General features: G+C 38.4%; 2 protein-coding genes across 2 annotated transcripts in view; both read right to left on the bottom strand.

The window, feature by feature from the left end:
* The window catches only part of LOC307226668 (general transcription factor II-I repeat domain-containing protein 2-like), a 662,775-nt gene that overhangs the window by 464,242 nt on the left and 175,697 nt on the right, over positions 1-22,836 (bottom strand). The window lies entirely within an intron of this gene.
* Positions 1-22,836, bottom strand: part of FBXL17 (F-box and leucine rich repeat protein 17) — a 149,998-nt gene that overhangs the window by 13,459 nt on the left and 113,703 nt on the right. The window contains exon 8 of the mRNA XM_079995532.1: positions 707-849. Within this exon, the coding sequence (XP_079851658.1) occupies positions 707-849 (143 nt within the window). The remainder of the gene's footprint in view (positions 1-706; positions 850-22,836) is intronic.

Below are 22,836 nucleotides of genomic sequence, written 5' to 3'. Positions count from 1 at the left end.
GGGTCAAATCTAAATCCCAGGGTCAAGTAACCCTTTGAACAGCCTAAGTAGATAATCTTAGCCCAATTCATCAAAGGAGACTCTCACACACTTTTCTTCTCTTGGCTTTTACAAAACATTCAAGTTTAAGGTATTATGTTCCATCAATTCACAAAATAGTGGTTCCTCGGCTCGGAAGCTAGACTTTTTATAGCTTCATATTTACAATTTGCTTTTGTAAAAAGAGAATGCAGGAAGCAGGAGCTTCTTCGTAAAGGGGAAAAAATATATGGAAAATTTAAGAATCAAGGCCATTGAGTTGAAACATTTCTCCTCTGAGTGAGCTACACAAAGCTCTTTGGTTCATCTGTTTTTACAATGAGGATTTGTGATCAAGGTTACTGAGCTGAAAATTATTTCTTTTGAAAGTCAGACGGCAGTATTTTTTTGCTATTACTGCATTCTGTGTTTTAAGACAAGACAGACTGCTTTATTAATGTCATGACCCACTAAAGACAGAAATTATAAAATTCAGAAAGCAGCAAAAAAAATGTACTAACATCACTGACTCAGTATCAGAGACGCTTATCATATGCCCAATATGCATTTGCTGCTTTTTTTTGGTTAATAACTGCTAATGTGAATGCAATTGTGTGGAGTAAATGGACACGCCACTCTTGCCTATGTAACATAGCCTTTTATGCAAAAAAACCCCGCAAATTCTTACCTTATCACATCGCATTAGTCCCAAGTATCTGAGCGACTTACTACTTTGAGCAATTTGGGTAGCTCCCTGATCTGTGATTTCTTTGCACCATCCCACATCCACAGTCTCTATTGTCATACTGTATCGGCCAATAGCTATCAGTGCTACAAAACATAAAAAACACAAGAGAAACAAAACACAGGGGTGAAATGTTAAGCAGTGAAATATTTTAAATATTATATATTTTGAAAAAAACAAGTTTATATTGTCAAACCATATATACATGTGTGTATATAAAGAACAGTCTATACCAAGTTGCATTTCCCCCCTAACACACTGAAAGGCGCATATTGCTATAAAAATGATCAAGCTGCCTTTTAAAATCACACAAGAATCCCTTTCATAGGTAAGCTGCATTGCCCAAAACAACACAGAGTCTAAATTTCAAGGATTGGAAAACAGCATATGATATATTTTTATAAAATAAATTAATATTTGGGTTTGGATGAAATATTAACACAATATTAATAACCATTTGTTCCAAAATGTCTTAAGAATTCTTTGTGAAGAAAAGCATAGGAGCCATGTGTGCATTCCCAAAGAGGTTTCCTGAATCCCTACTGGTTAAAACTTGCGAGGTGATTTTTAAAAGGAGAGCATCAAGATAATTTTAACATATAATGAAGAAGGTACACAAATTATTTACCTAGCATTAGCCCAGTTAGTGCGTTTGCACTCTGTAGTAGCAACTTTGCCTTTATTAGCAAGGCGGGATTTGTGCTTCTGACTATCAGCTGGTACCAAACGATCTCCTCTTCCTTTTACTTTACTTTGGCCAACCCAACTTGGATGTTCTTATTTGTGGTGGGATGAAAAATGCTCTATTAACTACCAACTCCCTTCAGCTAGGTTCTTGGTTTTATTTAAATATTATCAATGGAAGTTCAAAGATTATGTACATTACAGTGTCTACAGACACGGCTCAATGAATTACATTGTATATTAAATCTCTTGTCGTTTTCAGACGAGTAAGAAAAATTACCAAAGACTGCCTAAAAGCCAATTTAACAATTAGCTAGGTTAAAACTCAGTTATTCTCTCAGGGCAAGATTTTTTTTTTTTGCAGCACACACATGGAAAATATATATTTATATTTGGTTTTGGACATACTGTCTCCAGGCTAACAGTTAATCTTGCAAAGCCAATGCTAAGAATCATGTTTTGCAATGTGATGCCATGAACTGTAGCACTCTTAATATTATTGGACAATTACCGTATATATTTCTAGCACATTCTTGACAAATACGCTACTTAAAACCACCTACACTTTTAAAGGATTTTTTTTTTTAAATGACTGTGATTCTGACTGTGTGCTTGCATTGGTGAGCAAAACCGGCAAAATTTCCTAGCTAGAACAAAATGATATATTGGCGCAAATAGCCAAACTAGCAACACCTATAAGATGGAAGTGCTTGCTAAGAAAATGATCACATGTTATGACGGGACTGAAATCCAGATTGAAGGCCAGATTCAGAACTGTTCCATACTCCATGGAACACTCTGACTTTGAATGCACTCCCGATTCTTCCTTTTGAACTTGGTGCCACACGTTATGATGTCACATGTCATCATCATATGATGTCATACGATGTCATAACGTGTCAGGTAATGGACAAGTGGCTGTGGTTTGGGGCTAACTGGGGCATTTTGTGAGTGTTGCTGCTGTCAGCAGTGAGTTGAATGCTCTGACACAGACTTAGCCAGTAGGCACATTGTCTAGCAACTTGCTGAGCTTTTATTTTTAGTTGATCAAGAAGTGGTCAGTCAGTTAAGCTAATCCATCAATCCCCTAACTGGATCCCACTTTATTACTGTATATACACCAAATGATGGAAACCCTGTACTACAATACTCACACATTGTAAATACCAGCGGGTCTCCGTGTATTTGTATTTACTACTATACCCATGAGCACCTCTCCAATTTACTACTATACCCATGAGCACCTCTCCAATTACTATAAAGGTAAAGCCTGGACCCTGTGGAGCTGTTCTTTCCCCCAGTCCCACTACATAAAATGTGAACAAGTTAAGAATAAGACACCTGAGCAACAATGAACAACAAATTCCCTGCAATCCCTCCTGTCCATTTAAAGCCAACATGGTACCAGTAGAACTTGCTTTTTTGTTATAAAATAAAAGAAATCTAGTTTATATAAGTTATGTATCAATGAGAAACCAGTACTGAACAGCTACTGATAATGGCTTTCTTCTTATGGTGCTTGTCCTTAAATTATATTTACTATAGTCATCAGTTGGCCAATGAACTATCAGGTGGCCTATGATAGCCACTTACAAGAAAGTGCAGGGCTTTAGTACAAGGAAAATTGGAAAATGGTTTAGGGAAGACCAGTGGGAAATAGCTGGTGTAATAGAACGGAAATGAACAAAGAAAACTATAGACCCATTATTAAGAACTTTTAATAATGGATCAACTGGACAGTGGAATATTCATCTCTAGGGAAGTAGCAAGTGTCTCGCTGCTCAAGTCCTTTAAAATATGCTGACAAAACTCTTCAGATATTAAACTGTAAAAGGCCATAGTAGCAGTTTTTGAATAATATAAAAAGCTTACCAACTTTATTTCTATTAAAGGAGTAAATAAAAACCCTGTGGATAGTGCAGTTTCATATAAATTTCATATAAATTGATCCTTGATGCAGTGGATAATGTCAAAAGGAAAATGGCCTTGTTTGTGGGCTGCTCTGTGATCTGCCTGATCAATGTGCTGCAACATTTGAGGCCTGGAAATTTCTCAGCTCAACCAAGATTTCAACAGCACACAAAGATTATGGAGATGGCTGTGGTGTTCAGTCCCAGTCTTACATAATAGTTATGTCTATTCGCAAAGTTATGCAACCAAAATGGCATCAGCTTTGCTTAAGAGGGAGGTAACAGCACAATTTAGTCCAACAATGGTAGAAGTACAAAATAAATAAAAAAATCTTTTAAACTCTAAAGAAGGAAAGCTCTGTGAAGCAGGAAAGGGGTAATGCAATTGGATGGTGAAGAGAGAGTAGCTGGCTATCGCAACCCAGGAAACTTCAAAATGTTTGTGATCAGCTGGCAGACAGGCAGGAGAGGCTCATAAGATAGGTAAGGAAGATATTAGAAAGTGGGTAGTTGTATCTCATCTCTCCTGCTCAACTGTCCTTTGCAATCTCTCCCCTTTTCTTTCAACTAGCAAGAGAAATATGTGATTTTAAAAAAGAAAAAGAATATTGGTTATTGAAAATGGGAGATGGGGGTGGGTTGGATTCGGTTTACTAGAGCCCCCAACAGCTCATAGGGTTTGGGAGAAGGGCATTGGTGGTTTAGGAGGTGAAGATAAACTACATTTTGTTTTAGATCCCATTTGTAATTTGGATTGCCAATCAATACACACATGTAAATTTGAACATATGCAAAGAGAAATACAATTGGGCAATAGCTACTTTCTTCCTGTCTAGGAGAGAAAGTAACTCCAGGTGTTAGCACAACCTGTTAGTGTAAGGTTATCAGACGTCCCTGTTTCCTGGGGACAGTTTCCAGATTTACAAATCAGTCCCCTGACAAAATCCATCTATTTAGGAGGAAGTTGAAAAGTGTCCCCGGATTCATTGAAAAAAATCTGGTAACCTTATGTTAGTACATGGCTGACTGACAAGTAACAGATAATTTGTGAGGATACTGGGCAAAAGAGCTCTTGTTCAGTTTTGTGGCTTTATAAAAGGATTGTGCTGTTTAGCATCCCCATATGAACAAATCCTGGTTATTAATGTTCTAGCCTGTGTGAACATTCCAGAGAATCTAATCCAGCACAAAGCCTCTGAGCTAATGGGCCACCTAGAGCTGTCCTCTTCACAGGATATCACTGACTTCAAATAATGGTCCTCTTCACACCTACTTGCAGCTGTGTGAGAGCTGCTTCCCCAAGGTGCTCTCTGATGCAGCTGCAGTATGAATGAGATTGCCGCAGCCGTGTGGGCGGAGCCAACTGCATGAGTCTTTTCTAACTGATGGCTCTCATGAGACAGTCCAGACATGCCATCCTTGTTTTATGTCCCACACCATCTTTTACAACATGAACGTGCTTAGCTACCTCAGAGCACAAGCCCTATGCAATTTACCCAGAAGCAAATCGCACTGGCAATAATGAGACTTACTCCCATGCATATGACGGGATGCTCAACTCACACAAAAGAGAGTCACCATGGGCTTTCTGATTTGAAACGCTAAAACAAAGCTCATGTGTTATTTTGCATGGTGATATAACTCACAAGTGAATAAACTGTCTTCCTTACAAGCTAAGCCGAACAGAAGATAAATATTTAAATGTTGCGTTTGTAATACATTGTTAGGAAACATGGAAATTCTATGAGAGAAGAAAACAGATGACCGAGATGTTGTCTGTACACATTTTCATAGCAGACCTACCATCATTTTTTTTTAGATGGGAAGAATGCTGTAGTAAGAAAAGCTGTATGCGCCACCTGCCTCAGGCTGCTCGAGGTCTCCTGTGGTAATTGTGTAGTTATACATTTGTGCACATGTGGACGTACCACAGTTTGTAAAAATGACGTATGGGACCACAGTGAAATACAGAGGATACAGGGGCATGACTATGCTGGGAAGCCAATCTAATATGATGCCCTGAGGAAATGGAAGGAAGTGAGTCAGACTACATCCCTATAGCAGCTAGTCTAGTTTTTCTGAGAACTTTAGCAAGTCTAGTTAAATTCCCTCTTTCCGAATGCATATTTTGACCTTCACTGGGAAACGAGGTGACAAATTTCTCAACTAGTGGCCAAGGAGCAAGAGTGAATCAATAACTTTGCACGGACGGATAAAAATACGTCTACATCTTTATTATTCAAAAGATAATAAAGCAGTCTGAGATCTGTTGAAACTAATAATCTAAACTGTATTTTTTTTTTTTTACATGAAATTCAAAATAAATCCAAGCCACACTGCACAGCTCACTGTAATGGGCTTTTCTTCTGCCTACATCTCAGGTCACCGAATAAAATGACATAATATGGGAATTCATCGCAACATATCTGTAGATCCAAGGGAAATAGGAACAAAGCATGAGCCTTAATTTCAAATTTTCTTGCTTCTGACAGTTGGTATCACTCCAAGACTCAACATGAATTAATCTTAACAAGGCTTTTGTATTTGTTCATAACCCAATGTTCAGTGACACACACACAGAGCTCTAAATTGAGGGGCACAGCCAGTGACCACGATATTGTATCTTGCCATTAAGTTAATTATGATTAACTAAACTTGAGTTGATCTCATTTGCTCATATAAATCAATATAAATGGATGCTTAGATTGTGTATTACTGAGACTCTGGGAAAATTGAACAAAATTAAAAAGGGCTTCACACTGTGAATCATCACAAGCAGACTTAAAAAGTAATGAAGGAACTGTTTCCAGACACCCCCTTCAGAGGTTCTCATTATTAAACCTTTCAATTTGTGTCCTACTGAACCCAGAAGAACTACTGAGGCTGTGTTGTCAATGACATGCATGAGAGAATTTACAGCAATGTATTTTCAGTGGACTCATCAAATTACTTCCAAATAATGACAGTTACAATACATATCCCAGGATAAGGTGTAACTGGATAGACCTTAATTGCATCTTCTGCAGATTAATAAAGCTTCTAACATTAATTAGCTGTCCTGTATAAAGAATGGGATAAAACTTCTTGAAAATAGTTGCGTGTAATCACCCCGGGAACTCTTTAAACAGTAATTAACATGATGGAAATGCAAATAAAAATGTTGAGTCCTAAGGGCTTGAAAAAGGCTACTTTCTCCTAAAGTATTTTTCAGCATACTTCAGATTTAGCAGCATAATTTCAGTCTTCAAAATATTCACTAATAAGAATCATATCCTGAGGGAACATGCAAAAAAAAAAAAAAAAAAAAGCAGCACTTTAACATGGAAAAATTCCTCTTCAAGAGGAGAGACAATAATACCATAGGTAGTGATAGTGATTTTATAATGCTTTTTGAGCAGTTATTTGGTCAGATAATGGTGGAAAGATGCATACTGGCTATATGTGCCAATTTATCCAAGCTAATATAATGCCTCGATAGAAAAACAAGAGATAACTAGACTACAACTAAAGAAAGAAAGAAATGAATGGATAATTTAATAAAGGTGACAACAGCTATGGTGGTGGCAGTGATACTAAGGAATGCCATACTGTGGGGAAAAATCACTATTCTTACAATGGGAGACAGAATTCAAACTCAAATTTTAAAGTATCAATTGGAATGAAATTTCTAATGAACACAATGCATAAAGATGTTTAGCTCTGTAATTTCTGAATAATTGGATAATCATGTTCACAGCTCTTTTCATGCTCATAAACTTTTATACAAATACTGTACAGTGCTTACTTTAACTATAATAACTAAGATCAGTACCAAGAAAATGTGGAAGTCTACCTTCATAAATTCTTAAGGCTACTCTTAATATGGGAGGAAAGCTGACCTGCAGTTTACCAACAGTTTCAGTCAGTTGAGTGGATTTCAATAAAGAGATTTTTGTATTACCATGAGCTGTATCCACCACTAGTCATGTTCATTAATTTCAATGTGTCTGCTCTGAGGTGGGTTATCATTGGAAACATGTAAAATTATTCATACACTTGAACACTTTGAAGCTCATGTTAGTTCTACTCAAGAGTAGATCTACTGAAATTAATGGAGATGCCTAACTTATATCCATCATTTTCAGTGAGTATACTCTGAGTAGGACTTTGTTTGACACAACTCTGTATATTATGCTCAGCAAGTAAGATTATGCTGGCAAAATGGCAGTGAGAATATGCCAATTGCTTTTTTACTAGTTGCTTCTTTAAAATCTTATAAGGCTTATATTGTAGTATTGTGCTTGTCCCAGTTATTTCAATGGGCCCATGTAGGAAAACTTCTTTGCGGATGCCCACAGTCATTAAATATAATTGCTCTGCATATATGACAGCCATAGAATTAATGGAGAGATGTTATTACATTTTTATGACAGCGAAATTAACTTACAGTTGAAAGTTTTGTTTATCTAAAGAAAGGCAGCGGGTCAATAGAGTTACTGCTTGAAACTTAAAACTTCAGTACCAGTTTACTTCAGTAGATTTTTTTCTTCCAGGGAGCTATAAAAGTAATTATTTTTACTCTGTCTGCTAGTCTGGAGTTTCAGTGAACATTGCTCACCGACAGCAACTGTCCTGGTCCAGATAATTTTCAACACTGAGTGCACCTTTGTGCATGTAGTGTAAAAAATAATTTTGATCCTTGTGATGGATCAATACTTTGTTTTTCTCAGCTGTGAGCATTGCTCGTATTTTGGACATTTCTCCTATAGTACTATATTGAAGGAATTATATCCCCAAACTGAGATGAGCTTCCACGATGTTTTACTGTTATTGCAATGTGTCTTAGTTCATCTCTCCCTTACTTCTCAATCATATTGACAAAAATAGTTTCTAAAAAGTTTAAACATCTTTTAACTTTAAACAGTATTTGTGTCACATCTATCTGTACTGGTTCCATTGTGTGCTGCAATTATTTCACTGCATTCTTTGATCATTTAAAGTGCTTTGTTTTACTTTGGGAAATCCATTAACTAATCATCAGATGGAATGAATGTTCGCTAAAGGTGAACTCCAGATCTTTCTTCTTTCTTCATACAAGCAAGCAATTTCAGATAAGACCACCAGAACAATTCTAGTAGATCATACCAATCGTCCACTTAGCTCAATATCCTATCTATCACAGAAGACAGCACTGGATGTGAAACGAGTATTCCAGCTTGCATTTCCTCTTCCTACCACCTCTTTACCTGGTATCATTTGGTCACATAACCTGCTAAAGGGATAACAGTCAGTGGCGTAGTGTGGGGGGTGCAGGGGGGGCCGGCCGCATCAGGCGCAACATCTGGGGGTTAGGGTTAGGGGGCGCAAATCCACGGGTTAGGGGGCGCAAATTACTTGCCTTGCCCCGGGTGCTGACAACCCACGCTACGCCACTGATAACAGTAACACACTAGAAACACAAATTGATTAAACACTACTAAATGTGTTGATAAATAAAGGTTAGGTTATCTGATTTCTAAGAGCATTGCAACAAAAATGCTCTGCATATCTTTTTTTGGGAGGGGAACTATGAATTTACATTGATATTCTGTCATCTGGCATATATTAGGAAGGTAATAAACTAGTTTCTGTTAATCTAGTAAGGTGTCCCCTTTTGAATTTTTTTAAAAATATTGCTTTGTGGACAAAATGAATGAACATGTGCAGAGGTTCATTCTCCTCTGAAGGGAACTTTAGGTTTTAAAAACCATGCATAAACCAAGATTCCCTTTGAGAGAGCGAGAGAGCGTCCACATGCACACATTTTCTCTCAGGCATATGCAGCTCAAACATATGTCTAAGCTAAGGACACACAAGTCCGTATAGTTTTCCCAGTAGTGATGTATGGAAGTGAGAGCTGGACCATAAAGAAGGCTGATCGCCGAAGAATTGATGCTTTTGAATTATGGTGCTGGAGGAGACTCTTGAGAGTCCCATGGACTGCAACAAGATCAAACGTATCCATTCTTAAGGAAATCAGCCCTGAGTGCTCACTGGAAGGACAGATTGTGAAGCTGAGGCTCCAATATTTTGGCCACCTCATGAGAAGAGAAGACTCCCTGGAAAAGACCCTGATGTTGGGAAAGATGGAGGGCACAAGAAGAAGGGGACGACAGAGGATGAGATGGTTGGACAGTGTTCTTGAAGCTACAAACATGAGTCTGACCAAACTGCGGGAGGCAGTGGAAGACAGAAGTGCCTGGCGTGCTCTGGTCCACGGGGTCACGAAGAGTCGGACATGACTAAACGACTAAACAACAACAAGGACACACATTTGTATATGCCACTGAATAACACACCCATTCCATGCAGGTTATATGCAGCTTTTTGGCTATTTGAAACCATGGACAATGCTAAGTCAGATATTGGTTTTTGGCTAAGTACATGTTCAGGAGGAAAAATCACAATGGAAGAAATGGGAAGGTCTATTCAGTTCTTTGTGGGCAGTGGAAAACTATTTTTAAAAAATGGATTTGATATTGCTAATGATTACCATTAATATAAATACATATTTTCTGAGGATTATGATACAAATTAACAGGCTTTCCCCTCTCAATTTTGTTTTATGCTGGTATTACTAAGGATACATTCCCATCACATCAGGCATATTCCACAGTATGATTGTCATCAGATGCAAGACACACATTAAGTCAAGGGCTTATTTGCTTTTGTTTTAACCAATGCCTTACACATTGAGAAAACTGTCTGAGGACAAATATCGGCTCCCTCGGCCAGTAAAGCGAGATGAGTGCTGCAACCCTGGAGTCATTCGCAAATGGACTTAACTGTCAGGGGTCCTTTACCTTTTTAACTACAAATGAACCAGAGTCTCTTAAAATATGAGCATGGGACCTCAGTTCATTTTCAAAATTTTTATTCCAAGTCAGAGGTACTAGTCAATAATATCTATATATTCAATGAAGAGCCATTGCAGACATTCTCCCTATGTGAAAGCCAGTCACAATTATTCTCTAAAGATAAATCAAGTGCAAGGAAGTGACAAGTTAAGAATCATGAAGCAAAGAGAGAGTTCTGAAGAAGTATTCACCACTGCTTCTCAATTTCTATCACAAAAAAATAACTCAGGAAAATGAAACAAAATCTAAGGAATAAAATAAAAAGAACATAGTCTGCAATTCCAAACACTTATGTCCAACTAGACCAGGCAAACTCGGTCCTCCAGATATTTTGGGACTACAACTCCCATGATCCCTAGCTAACAGGACCAGTGTTCAGGGATGATGAGAACTGTAGTTCCAAAACATCTGGAGGGCCGAGTTGGTCTATGCCTGAACTAGACAAAAAAAAAAAAAAGGAACACCCCAATCAATGCCTTGTTCCAGTACAGTCGTACCTTGGAAGTCGAATGGAATCCATTCTGGAAGTCTGTTCAATTTCCAAAGCATTCGGAAACCAAAACGAGGCTTCTGATTGGCTGCAGGAAGCTCCTGCAGCTAATTGGAAGCTGAGGAAGCCCTGTTGGACGTTCAGCTTCCAAAATAATGTTCAAAAACCAGAACATTCACTTCCGGGTTTTGATCGTTCAGGAGCCAAAACATTCAAGAACTGGGCTGCTTGAAAACCAAGGTACGACTGTATTACCAGGCTACCAAGAAGATAAAGAAATAAGGAGGTTACAAAAAGAGGTTAATCTGAGTACAGATTAAAGTAAATGCATTTATGCATTGCTTCCTACGAAATATTTTGGAAGTGATTAACAACCATAAAAATAACAAAACAATTTTGTATATAAAACAATTATGCAGTATTGCAGAATCCAATAAGAGTGACCCTCTAAAGCCAAATAGCAGCTGGGGTGGGTGATTTTCATCTGGACCACAGTGTTGGTGGAAAGGGTTACACAACGCTCTCCAAATTATTCTGATCTCCCTTTCTGACACACACGCACACAATTTCCAAGTGTCACTATTGTGATAATTTTCATCCAAATAGTTACTTGATGTAGATGTTTGTTGGGACTGTGATGGAAAATGGTTAACCCCTCTCCGATCCTTATGTTCCTGATACACTTGCACTGTGGCTGCTTTTTGTATTTGTAAAAAGATTCATGTATAGCGCTTGGCCCTTCTAGCAGACAACTTGCCCTGGAGAAAGGAACACAGTTGAGTGTTATGTTAAGTTTAGCCTGAGATGTAATCATCTGATACGTTCTGGAAAATAGGCAGCAGCAGCAGCAGCAGCGGCTGCACTGAAGTCAGTGTAATCCCAGCCACCACTGCCACTGTCAGAAACTCTTCTTCCTTTCCCTGGGAACTATTCTCAGTCATGGTGGCAAGAAAGGAAGCTGTGGTCAAGACAACAGTTTAGGGACAACTACTCCTCATGCCAGCACTGGCTTCTCCTCAACCACATGACCTCAGTTTAACATTGATTTCTGTGCAATAAATAGAATGCCACCCAGCACAGTGTTTTACAATAGCTATTATTTTCTATGGAATAAATCAATTTTAAAGAAATTGCTCCAGGAGCTGATTTTCCTAGTAGCATACTAGTCTCAGAGTGTTATCAAAGGTACATCACTAAGTCATGCTCTTCTTTTCCTCTAAGAATTAATAATACTTTTCAGTAGCTTCCTATTGTGTGTTGCCAAGCTTCTTTTCTCCTCTCCAGATGATGAACAAAACATAACCTTCTAAAAGTCAACAAGTCTCAAAGCAGAATCCTTCAGACTGATTATATGCTTCTTGAATAAAGTACTAGATCAAAGATGCTGCCTTCTGTGTAGGCAAAATATGTTGCTACTCAGCAAATACAATTTAAAGAAATTTTTTAATAGTGTTGAGTATGCACCATATATTGATTGAAAAGAGAAGGATTTGGTTTTGTAAATATTTTACACAGTAAAGACACCAAAATATGTTTTTTAAAAGGTTCTTTAGTGTGAAATTATCTGATACAGTGATAAACCCTATTTGAAAGGTAAATTTAGCATTCACTAAGGATGAGACTTAAAAGGTCTCCACAGCTAAGCCTGTCAGGGCTACAATATTTTATTGTGATTTTAGAGGCATGGGCATTTTTGCAGCTCCAGAATCCCTGTTTCCACAAAATTCCAGAATGCATTTCACAAACCTAGACTCGCTTTCTCCTACATAAGTATATTATGCAGCCTATAAATTTAAATAGGGAATTCACATGAATCATCAGCTTTATCCATTTAGCTGTCTGTAAAACATTGCTTCCTGAGATAACGAACTACAGTACCCAGAGTAACAAATATCCTACAAGGCTGACCACTACAGAAGTCACATCCACTGAGACAACATGAACACCAACCTTTGATCGCATTTGTAGATATTCCATATTTGAGAACCACAAAGATAAAAAAGGGATTCAAAATGCTACATCTGGATGGCGTATTCTACAGAAATTTGCAGAAAACATAGCTAATGGCAGGCTGTGTGAAGAAAACATGCAGTGCTTTTAATACTGGAAAGTAATAGAAAAAGTAGCAATAGAAACATAAGAGAGATGGGTTGCAAGAATCGAAGTTACTTTGCCCCTTTGTTACAGAAAAAAATAAGTAAATCCCACATCAGCTGCAGAAGGGATATGGGGCAATGCTCTTAGAGACCAAACTGTCATAGGAACAAATTTCAGTGACTGCCCATTCAACCATCCTCTATCTAATACATCTTCAGGGAACTCAGCAAGCATAATAAGAATCCATTCCATTAAGTTCTCTTCCAGTGTTGCTCACATCAAACAACTTCTCAGACAAAAAGGTGAATGAGGGGTTGGGGGGTTTTTTTGGTCATGATTAAAGGGCTGAAAAGTTTTCAAAAAAGACAGTCCCTTCAGTCCTACAGAATGGCTAAAAGGGCCATCAAGCTGAACAGACTTTGAGACTTTAAAAGACAACCTCAGTACTGCGCAAAGCCCCTAAGGGTGTGTGGGATAAAAACAAAATATACCCAGCAGCTGAATATTATGTAAAATAGCTCAGCCTACACTTCGTTTCAATAAGATAAAATTGACACTACTTTGTATTTCTGTCAACACGCACTTGTTATTGCAAAAAGAAAAACACAAAAAACGTTTGATAATACTATAATGAAAATACTTCATATTGTAAGAAATGTAAAGAAAAGTTTGACTAATGTCAAGCAAAATGGAAATGTTTCGAAGAGACTATAAGGACCCTTATTCAGACTAAAACTTGTGTCAATTTTAATATAGAGCAAAAAGAAAAATCTGATACTGTTAAGGCTTTGTTGAAATAAGGAAAACACACAAAAGGAGTATTTGATTGTTTGCACAGTAGCAAGAAGTAACTGTACGATCTGCTGAAGCACGCTCATGGCTTTTGCAGACGGCAAAAAAACACACCCTGACTTTAATTCAAAGAAAGGCAAGATATATAACTCAATGACTGTCTCTCCCCATATGTACCAATTCAGACTCTGCAATCATAATCTGAGGCCCTTCTTTGGTCTAGAAATCCAGAGGATGGCAACATGAGAACGGGTCTTTTCTGTAGTGGCTCCCCATTTGTGGAATGCTCTCCCTATTTTTAGGTTCCAGGTGAAAATGTTTCTCTATAAACCAGGCTTTTGGCTGATTAACATTATATAGCCTTTTAAACGTGAGAGGGGGGTTGTTGGTTTGTTTTTGTCTTATTATGTATTTTGTATTTCCAGTTGCAGTGGGGGGGGAATGCTCTGCCAGGGTCTAGGGGCATGGGTAGGCAAACTAAAGCCTGGATTCGGCCCAATTGCCTTCTAAATCCAGCCCACGGATGGTCCGGGAATCAGCATGTTTTTACATGAGTAGAATGTGTGCTTTTATTTAAAATGCATCCCTGTATTATTTGTGGGGCATAGGAATTCATTAATTATTTTTTTTCAAAATATAGTCCGGCCCCCCACAAGGTCTGAGGGACAGTGGACCAGCCCCCTGATGGAAAAAAATTGCTGACCCCTGGTCTAGGGAACATATGCTGCCTCCAATGCCTTCTGCTGTCCTGCCCCATGGCAAGTTTCTGGGGAGCTGGGGCATGGTTAAGAGGGAAGCAATGGAGCATGCACTGTGAGCACCCTCTCAATTTATTTATTTTTTAAGAATCTGCATTGAACACAAGTCGAAAGCTTGAGCTTGCAAAGGGTGAGCCATGGTGCTCTTATGACTTCTAACTGAATCTGTGCAGCATGTACTCTGCCATATATTGCTTCAAAGCAAGACCCAGGGAGCTAGGCCAGAGTTGTAGTGTTTTGTATGTTACGTAATATGTTTTAGTAATGGCTACAGACTAATCAGTTAAAGCTCATTTATGTCTCTTCCTTGGTTATTCCTGATTATTTACAATGACTTGAAACACTGGTGGCTGGGATTGTTGCAAACATCAGCAACAATAATGGCGCATGGGCTATTTTTTATGCATGGAACAGGTACCATGAGTTGAAACCTGTAGGCCAGTACCCAAACCTTCATGGCATTGGTTCCGTATACTTAATTCATTCTAGAGGTATGTTCTTAACCTGAAAATGTACTTAACCTGAGGTACCACCTTAGCTAATGGGGCCTCCCACTGCCGCCACCATGCAATTTCTGTTCTCATCCTGAAGCAAAGTTCCTAACCTGGGGTACTATTTCTGGGTTAGCGGAGTCTGTAACCTGAAGTGTCTGTAATCCGAGGTACCACTGTAGTTTGCTTTCCTCAGAGCCCTGAATTGGACTTTTATACTTGTTGGGCTGAGGAAAGAGCTGGGAAGAATGAAGGGCCAATAGTACTAGTAACCACCCTATATCCAGCCTCCATAGACCTCTTGAGAGATACAGCAGACACTCCCCCTACCCTGCCGACATGCTACTCTCCTCTAGTAAAACCTGTGCTACCAGTAGCCTGCTTTGTCTGAATCTGAAAGCTCCACATACTACAACCATAAGCAAACCAAAGAGAGCCCCACAATATAGAATGTCCTGGGAGATGCTGACGACATCCCGTTACTATGACCCACAGAGGTGCACAGTGGCACACCTGACTTGTGGTTGCAGGGTATAGCATGGTTTTTGTATAGAACCAGATCCTTAAGGCTGGATGGCTGTGCAGGCAGCATATATGTGGCTTCTTCACATGCAAAAGCCTCCATACCACCTTCTCTGTTCCTGCAAACATGGGACTCTGCTGCACTCACAGGCTTTAAGTCAGGCATAGGCAAACTCAGCCCTCCAGATGTTTTTCTGCCTACAACTCCCATGATCCCTAGCTAACAGAACCAGTGGTCAGGGATGATGGGAACTGTAGTCCCAAAACATCTGGAGGGCTAAGATTTCCTATGCCTGCTTTAAGTAGACTGACATGCAACTTCTGTTCCTAGTAGCAGTACTTTGTGATATGCACATTCCTAACCATTACGTTTAACAGTGAATGATATCTTGATAATAAGTGCATCCTTCAGGACTGATCCAAGTGCCTAGTATTATCATTTAAACTATTAAAAAACCTAAGGAACCAACCTGAAACTCATTTATTCTTAACATTTGTGAATTTAGGATCGTACTCCAGAAAATGCAGAAATTAAATTAACCGTTCAAAGTCAAAGTCATTGAAAGCAAAGTCATCCAGCAAAAACCTGAAAGGATTATGGATAAAGCATAGGTGTTCCCATTCAGTTTTATGAAGGCTCTAAAAATGCTATTTTTCTTAAATGTGATACATATATACCACATTTGGTTTCCAACACCTTCCGTTCATATTGCCATGCATTTCACAGCTTGAAATTCTTTTTAATTTAATATTGTATTGTTTTCTGCTGTGCTTTTATCATTAATTTTTCTCCCTTTAAAAGCTAATGAAGAGGAGCAAACTAATATACTGAAAACTATAACAATCTTTTTCTCTTTCAAATCAGTTATAGCATTTTGTACATTTTATCATACTTTTAAGAGCTGCAATGTGAATAATATATTTTACCATATTATTACTTGAATCTAATAATATTGGTAATTAGGAGTGTACATATTAAGTACTTATAAATCCAGTTGCACCTTACATTCGAAGTGCTTTGCAGAAGCCCTGGAGGAAATTTCAGTGTTGTCCTGGAAAATTAGCCTTTGTGGATATCTGCCTACCTATAACCAAGGAGATTCTAAATAAGATGAAGTGTGAGAAAATATTGTTTCTTTGACCACTGGTATAGGAAATTGTATTACAGCGAGTCTGGTGCAGAAGAAATGCCTGGAGAAGCAAATAATGGAAAAACAGGACACCTGTAGAGCACATTCAGATCTATGGAGCTGCCTTTCACTAAGGCTGAAAAGGGAAATGGAACAAAATCCTTTCACCAGCTTTGAAAAGAACTTACATACAGTAGCAATCTGTTCCACTCTTCATACTACTAAAGCCTGCATACTTTGAAACTTGCATTCATGCAATGTAGCTGTGATACTAATGTAGAGAGTGGTTAGTTGATCCTTAGGGCTAAGCCCCAGCCCCAGATATTTAATCATGGAACAGTTTGATGTAGAACTACTGCATCTATAAAGTTGCTAATCTGTAACATTTTACTGCTAATCTGTAATATCCATTGTCATATGGTGAAAGGCCCATCAGACTGAGGCTATTCATCCAGCATGTCTGCGTAAATCACTAACATTACTTTCACAGTCATCGTCATATATGCCATTTGGGACATCCTTTACAAATATATGTGCAGCCACTTGGCCAAATCCATTGTCCCGAAGGCCTGGTATGACTGCGAGAAATTGTTCGTTCTGATTTGGAGATATACACACTAGCTGATGTGTGTATCTCCAAATCAAGCTCTTGGGAGGCAATTATGTACAAATCTGACTTAGACAAGGACTGAAGGTGTCTTGTATACAGACAACCAGCCCACTGAGAATTAACATGCACACACTCCAAGAATAACCATTTTCCATCTTTGATTTTTGACCTAAGGCTTATCCACACTTGTACTGCTGCTTTCCCCTGGAGAAAAATGCTCTTTAGCTATCAGTCGGAGCAAACAACAATTTGGGTTTTCCACGGATTGGCATTTGTTCCAATCTCTTGTTAAAGAGTGGATTTTCCTTCGGAAGGAGTGGGGCAAGGGGGAAAACACTTGGACCTGCACCTAGAAAGCAGTGGCAAATGGAAAACCACTCAGACCCATGCTTTCTAGGCACACCACATGTGAAAGTGTGGATGAGCCCCTACTTGTATTTTCTGACTTGTATTCCATATATGAAACTGATTATATGGGCTCTCACATTAATCTTAGGTCTTTCTGAGGCTAACATTGGTCAATAGGCTGTGCTTACATTTGAAGGAATGTCAGAGATGCCTGTAATAATAATGCCTTCAGTGCTGAAATCTGTCTAACCTGAATGTTCAGCAAAGATATGTTTGATGAATATTCCAATACTTCAGACAAGTACCTTGAAATACCATGTTCCAAGCAAAGATATAAACAAACGAGAATGTCAAGCACGTTGAATAAAAAAATATATTAAAACAAATATTTGATTTATCTATATCATTCTAGCGTGCTGTGGTAGTTTATATATTGGGTTTTGTTAGATACCACAATGTCTTTCTTGTTGTGAGCTGCTCTGTAGGCCTAAATTGGCCATAGGGAAAGATACAAATCCAATCAGTTGCTTGAACAAGTTGTCATTTAAATAAAATGTTCTGGTTTAACATCTGTCAGTCACTGATTTCATGATCTTATTTGAATAGGAATTAGAAGATCATCTTGTGTATGAGACTGTATCACGTGATCACTGTATAAATGCACATTTCATATTCCAAAAGATTTTGTGTCCCAGTTCATCCCAGGCTTCGTCTTGCAAGATAGTTGATACTGACAAAACCACTGAAAAGACTACAAGACACATGGTATATCCTTGGATGACATTTGCAGGCTCATTTTTTAATCCCCTCTCATTTGGGCTCCCAATTCCCATCAGCATGGTTACTTGTCAGGGATGATGGAGGCTAGCAACATCTCTGGAAGGACAGAGGATCCTCACCTCCCTGCAGTCTACATTTTTCTCTTTGGCCATGGAGAAGCAGAGATAACCATCTAATAGTAAAAGCATGTAATTTACAGTGAGCACTACAAATGTGAAGAGAAAACCAATCAGCATTCTTGCATACAACTTCAGAGCTCCTACATGATACCTATTTGCTGGTCACCAGCTTCAGTTAATAAAGACATGTTCCATACCAAAATAAAATAAAAACTTCAACAGTTGATTATCTAGGTTATGGGGAACAGTGAGTAGCATTTGACTATGTCATACTCTGATTAAGCCCACTGCAATCAATGGATTTTGGAAAGTCAAGTGTAATTTATGTTAATTAATTATGTCTTAGTCAAATGCCATCCAACGATGTTCTTGTCCCATTTTATCTTTCTGCATCAGGCATCTATATGATTTTAACTGCTTCAATGTAATTCAGATTAGTTACTTAAATTATATTTCCTAATAGATTTACTTGTACACTGTAATGCCTTGCTCCCTAGGACAGGGTTCCTTAAGTTGGGAGTTGTCCCAGGAAAATCTGTATTGTTACAGTTATGGTAAAGATTTTTTCTAGTGTGTCACCTTGTGTGAAAGGCATTACAAAACATAAGCGAAGAGCCTGCAGCTTAGTGCTATTATTGTGCAACAAGACAACAGGCTGCTTAAGAGATGAATGAGACTATCTTATTGATAAGGTCAGAATCGATCTGCAGTGGATTTTTTAAATTAGCAAAATGTTGCAGCGCTTTAGTAAGTGTCACCAACAGCGCTCCTTTGTGAAAAATGTCCTGGCTTGTAAGAAAACTATAATTTGTAAGTTTAAGAAAAAAATTCCTCATAACGGCAGTTTTGCAATTCACCTTGTAATTGTAGCTAGGTTTTACATAGACTTGTGGGATCCACTCCCCTGACATCACATTTCTCCCTTTTTATTTTCTACTCTAATGAAGACTCTACAAAGTAGGCAAGCTCCAAGAAAAGAAGAAATAAAAATCCTGTAGATCACTGGTGTACAAAGAAATTAAAATCAAAATGGGAATGAAGTACCATTGACCCCCTCATAACCTAGAGCAGGCATGTCCAACAGGTTGATCGCTTTCTACTGGTCGATTGTGGAGTTTCCCTGGTCAATCTTTGGACCCTCAGTGGTTTCTCCCCCCCCCCCCAAAATAAAACAACTTTGGCAAGCTCAACAACTCTTGTCAATCCTCTAATGACAATGGGTAGATCACTGCCAGGTTTTTTAAACTGTGAATAGATCACAGTCTCCTGGGAGCTGGACGAGCCTGACATATAGTATATATTGGTTGTTCATCTTTAAGAGTTTCACACGAATATATGGGAGACGGTAGTAACTAAGAAGGCAATCTCCCTACTGACATTATTGCACTCAGTGCTGTTAGGATCTAATGTTATGACCAGTATGATAATGATGTTTACATAAAACATGGCTTCAATATGAGGGAATAAGAAACAAAGGAAAAGGAAGAGTGCGTCTTTCAAGGCAAATGCAGTCTTTCATATACTTTAAAAGAAGGCCCTCTGAAATGCTTTTGCTTCGGATAAGCTAGCGCCTCTTTAGTTTCCTTTAAAAATTGGTTTTGAATCTGAAATCCCAACTGTCAAGGTCATTTCTGACAATTTAGCAAACTTTAAGGGAGCAAAGGGCTTGCCAAAACTCCGAAAAAAGGCCTTTAAAAACTTTGCTGTAAAACATATCAAAGTCATTTTAAACTTTAAATCAATTTCTGTCCTTCATAAACAATACTTGAAATACTCTGTTGTTAATTTTGAAAGAACAGAACTTCAATCCTGATAAGGCAGATCTACAAGATAGGATATGCTGTTTCTGAGAGGTGTTCATCTCTACCTTAGGAACAGTTTGATCCTACATATGCCCACTGAGTTAGATGGAAGGAATGCAGTCAAATACTCCAAGATTAAAAGAAACTGCAGGCAAAGGTTTAATACCATGTACTAAGAGATACAAACCTTCCCTCCCTTTTAATAACGTTTTTGAATATGCAGAAGAGTTCAGTGTATTTGAAAACCACGCATACTGAATTGTCTGTCCTGGTAGTTGTATTTTACTGACCCTATAAAGTTCATGCTTATATTTTTATACCAAAGCTTTAGTATCTATTTCCTTTACTGACCTATATCACCAAGTACATCGGTGTAATTTATTTACAACACAGTTGAAACATTTTCTCAATATTCTTTCCTCTACACAACTAACTCTGACCTTGCAAGACCTCATTTTGCATAAAAAGAAGGAGCCACTTTGCTCAGGTACACCAATCAAAACTAAGCAGAAAAAAACACTTTAAAAACACATAATCTCTTCTTATATGGATTTGGTCAGGGATGACTGGCTAATTGGGGGAACACATGAAAGCACATCACTATCCAATTAGCACTTCAGTGCAATTAAATGGAAGAGGCTTTGCTATTCTGTGGAGATACAGCTTTGATCTTGCAGTGAAAAATGTCCTTCTCTACAGCTGCTATTTTGATTTTTTTCTCCATAATTAGTACTAATTGTGTGCCCAACTCTGACCTGCCACAAACAGAGTGTTTTGCTGCATTTGACACAATGACCTTAGATCAGTGTTCCATTTTGTCTATATTGTACTTGCTTATTATATATACCCTGAACTTACTATGCTAATTGTTAAATGCACAGTATAAAAGAAGGCACTGAAGTCGGATGAAGCCGTTTAACCATGCTTAATACCTTGGGTAGATGTTTTTGCTACCTTTGTATACATTTGGGATTAGAACAAATGTGGAGCTTAACTCAGGCATCAAACATTTGTGTTTTACTTGTCTTGTTTTCTTCTAGAAATGCAATGCAATTCACCAGCCAATCCTGGGATTCTATAGACCAAGTTCTGAAGCCTAGCAGCAGAGCAACATCAACATCTAACCGTGAGCCACATCACATGTAATCTCTAACTATCACAATGGTTTTTCCAGTTCTCCCTACCCACTCTCCAGTTCTTCCAGTGAAAGTGTTTTCCTATCTTGTAACCTCAGTGAATATTAACCACAATGATGTGCACTTTTGCAATATGGATATGACACCCAGCCATTTCTCTCTGTTCTATCTGAATCAGGAGACATGATTGAGGTGTTAGACCAATGTTTGGAGGCAGTGATGAGCTGGAAGTGGGCCAATAAACTGAAGCGGAGTCCTAAGAAGACACAGGCATTACGTGCCCCACGTTCTCACATCTGGGAGGTGTCCTGGACACGGTTGCACTCCCCTGGAAGAAGCAGGTTTGCAGCTTCGGGTTACTCCTGGATTCAACATTGTCACTGGAGACACTGGGTGGATAAGAATGCCTTTTTCTAGCTATGGCTAATTCACCAGCTACAGCCCTTTTGGATACTAATGACTTGGCCACTGTACTCCATGCTCTGGCCACTTCCAGATTGGATTAGTGCAACCTGCCCTTGTAGATAATTTAGAAAGATCAGTTGGTCCAAAATACAGTGGTCAGATTACTTATGGGGTTCTGTTTAGACATCACAGAACCTATTTTAAAACAACGGGTTGCCAGTTCTTTTCCAGGCCCAACTCGAGGTGTTTAGTGTTTAAACAACTCAGGCCTTAAATACCTGAAAGCCCACCTTCTTTCATACAGATACTTTTGGGTGTTTATATTGGCAGAGCAGGTCCCATGTCCTGTTCCACTGTCCTCAGAGAGGTGCATCTGCCATCTTCATTATACAGCATTTGGCAAATGGTGAAGATACACCATTTTATCCTGACTTTTGACACTCGAGGTGTTTATATTTTTAGGATCCACCTTAATTCTGTGACTGTAAGTTGTTTAAAACTGATTTTAGTATTGTGTTTTAATTGTTGTAACTTGCCCTGAAACCTTAAATTGAAGGGCAGATTAATAATAACAACAGCAATAAATAACATCTTATTACTTAGTTGGGCAGATATTTAGTTAACAGACCTTTACATTGACAGATCTAGTGTTGATTGATAGTACCTACCAACAAAAATTTGTTTCCACAAACCAGCAAACTGATGCGATCTAAGCATAGAGCATAAGTGCAATACTAAAAAATCTCAACTAACTGTATGTGGTACACAAACACAATTTGATAATGAAACTTAAGCTAATGCTTATTTGAAGTCTACTCTTTATGACATTAGTTCAGACTTTTCAGAAAATGTGCATTTACTAGTCACTGAATGGTTGGCTGAATGCTAGTTTTGCAGAGAGCTAGATCGGTTGATTTCTCCCAAAAGCAAACCAATTAAGGCCTAATCCTGCAGCAACTGACATCAATGGGAGTTTTGCCATCAACTTCAGTGCAGAAAATAAAAGGCCATTAAAACGTAATTTTACTTACCATCAGTCTTTACACAAATTGATGGAATGACTCATTCAAATATCCGATTCATTACCTTTTAAGCACTTATATATTTGACATGGCTTTAAAATA

This window comes from Podarcis cretensis (assembly GCF_951804945.1).
Source record: "Podarcis cretensis genome assembly, chromosome: 11".
NCBI lineage: Eukaryota > Metazoa > Chordata > Lepidosauria > Squamata > Lacertidae > Podarcis > Podarcis cretensis.
This window is presented reverse-complemented; position numbering and strand designations above follow the sequence as displayed.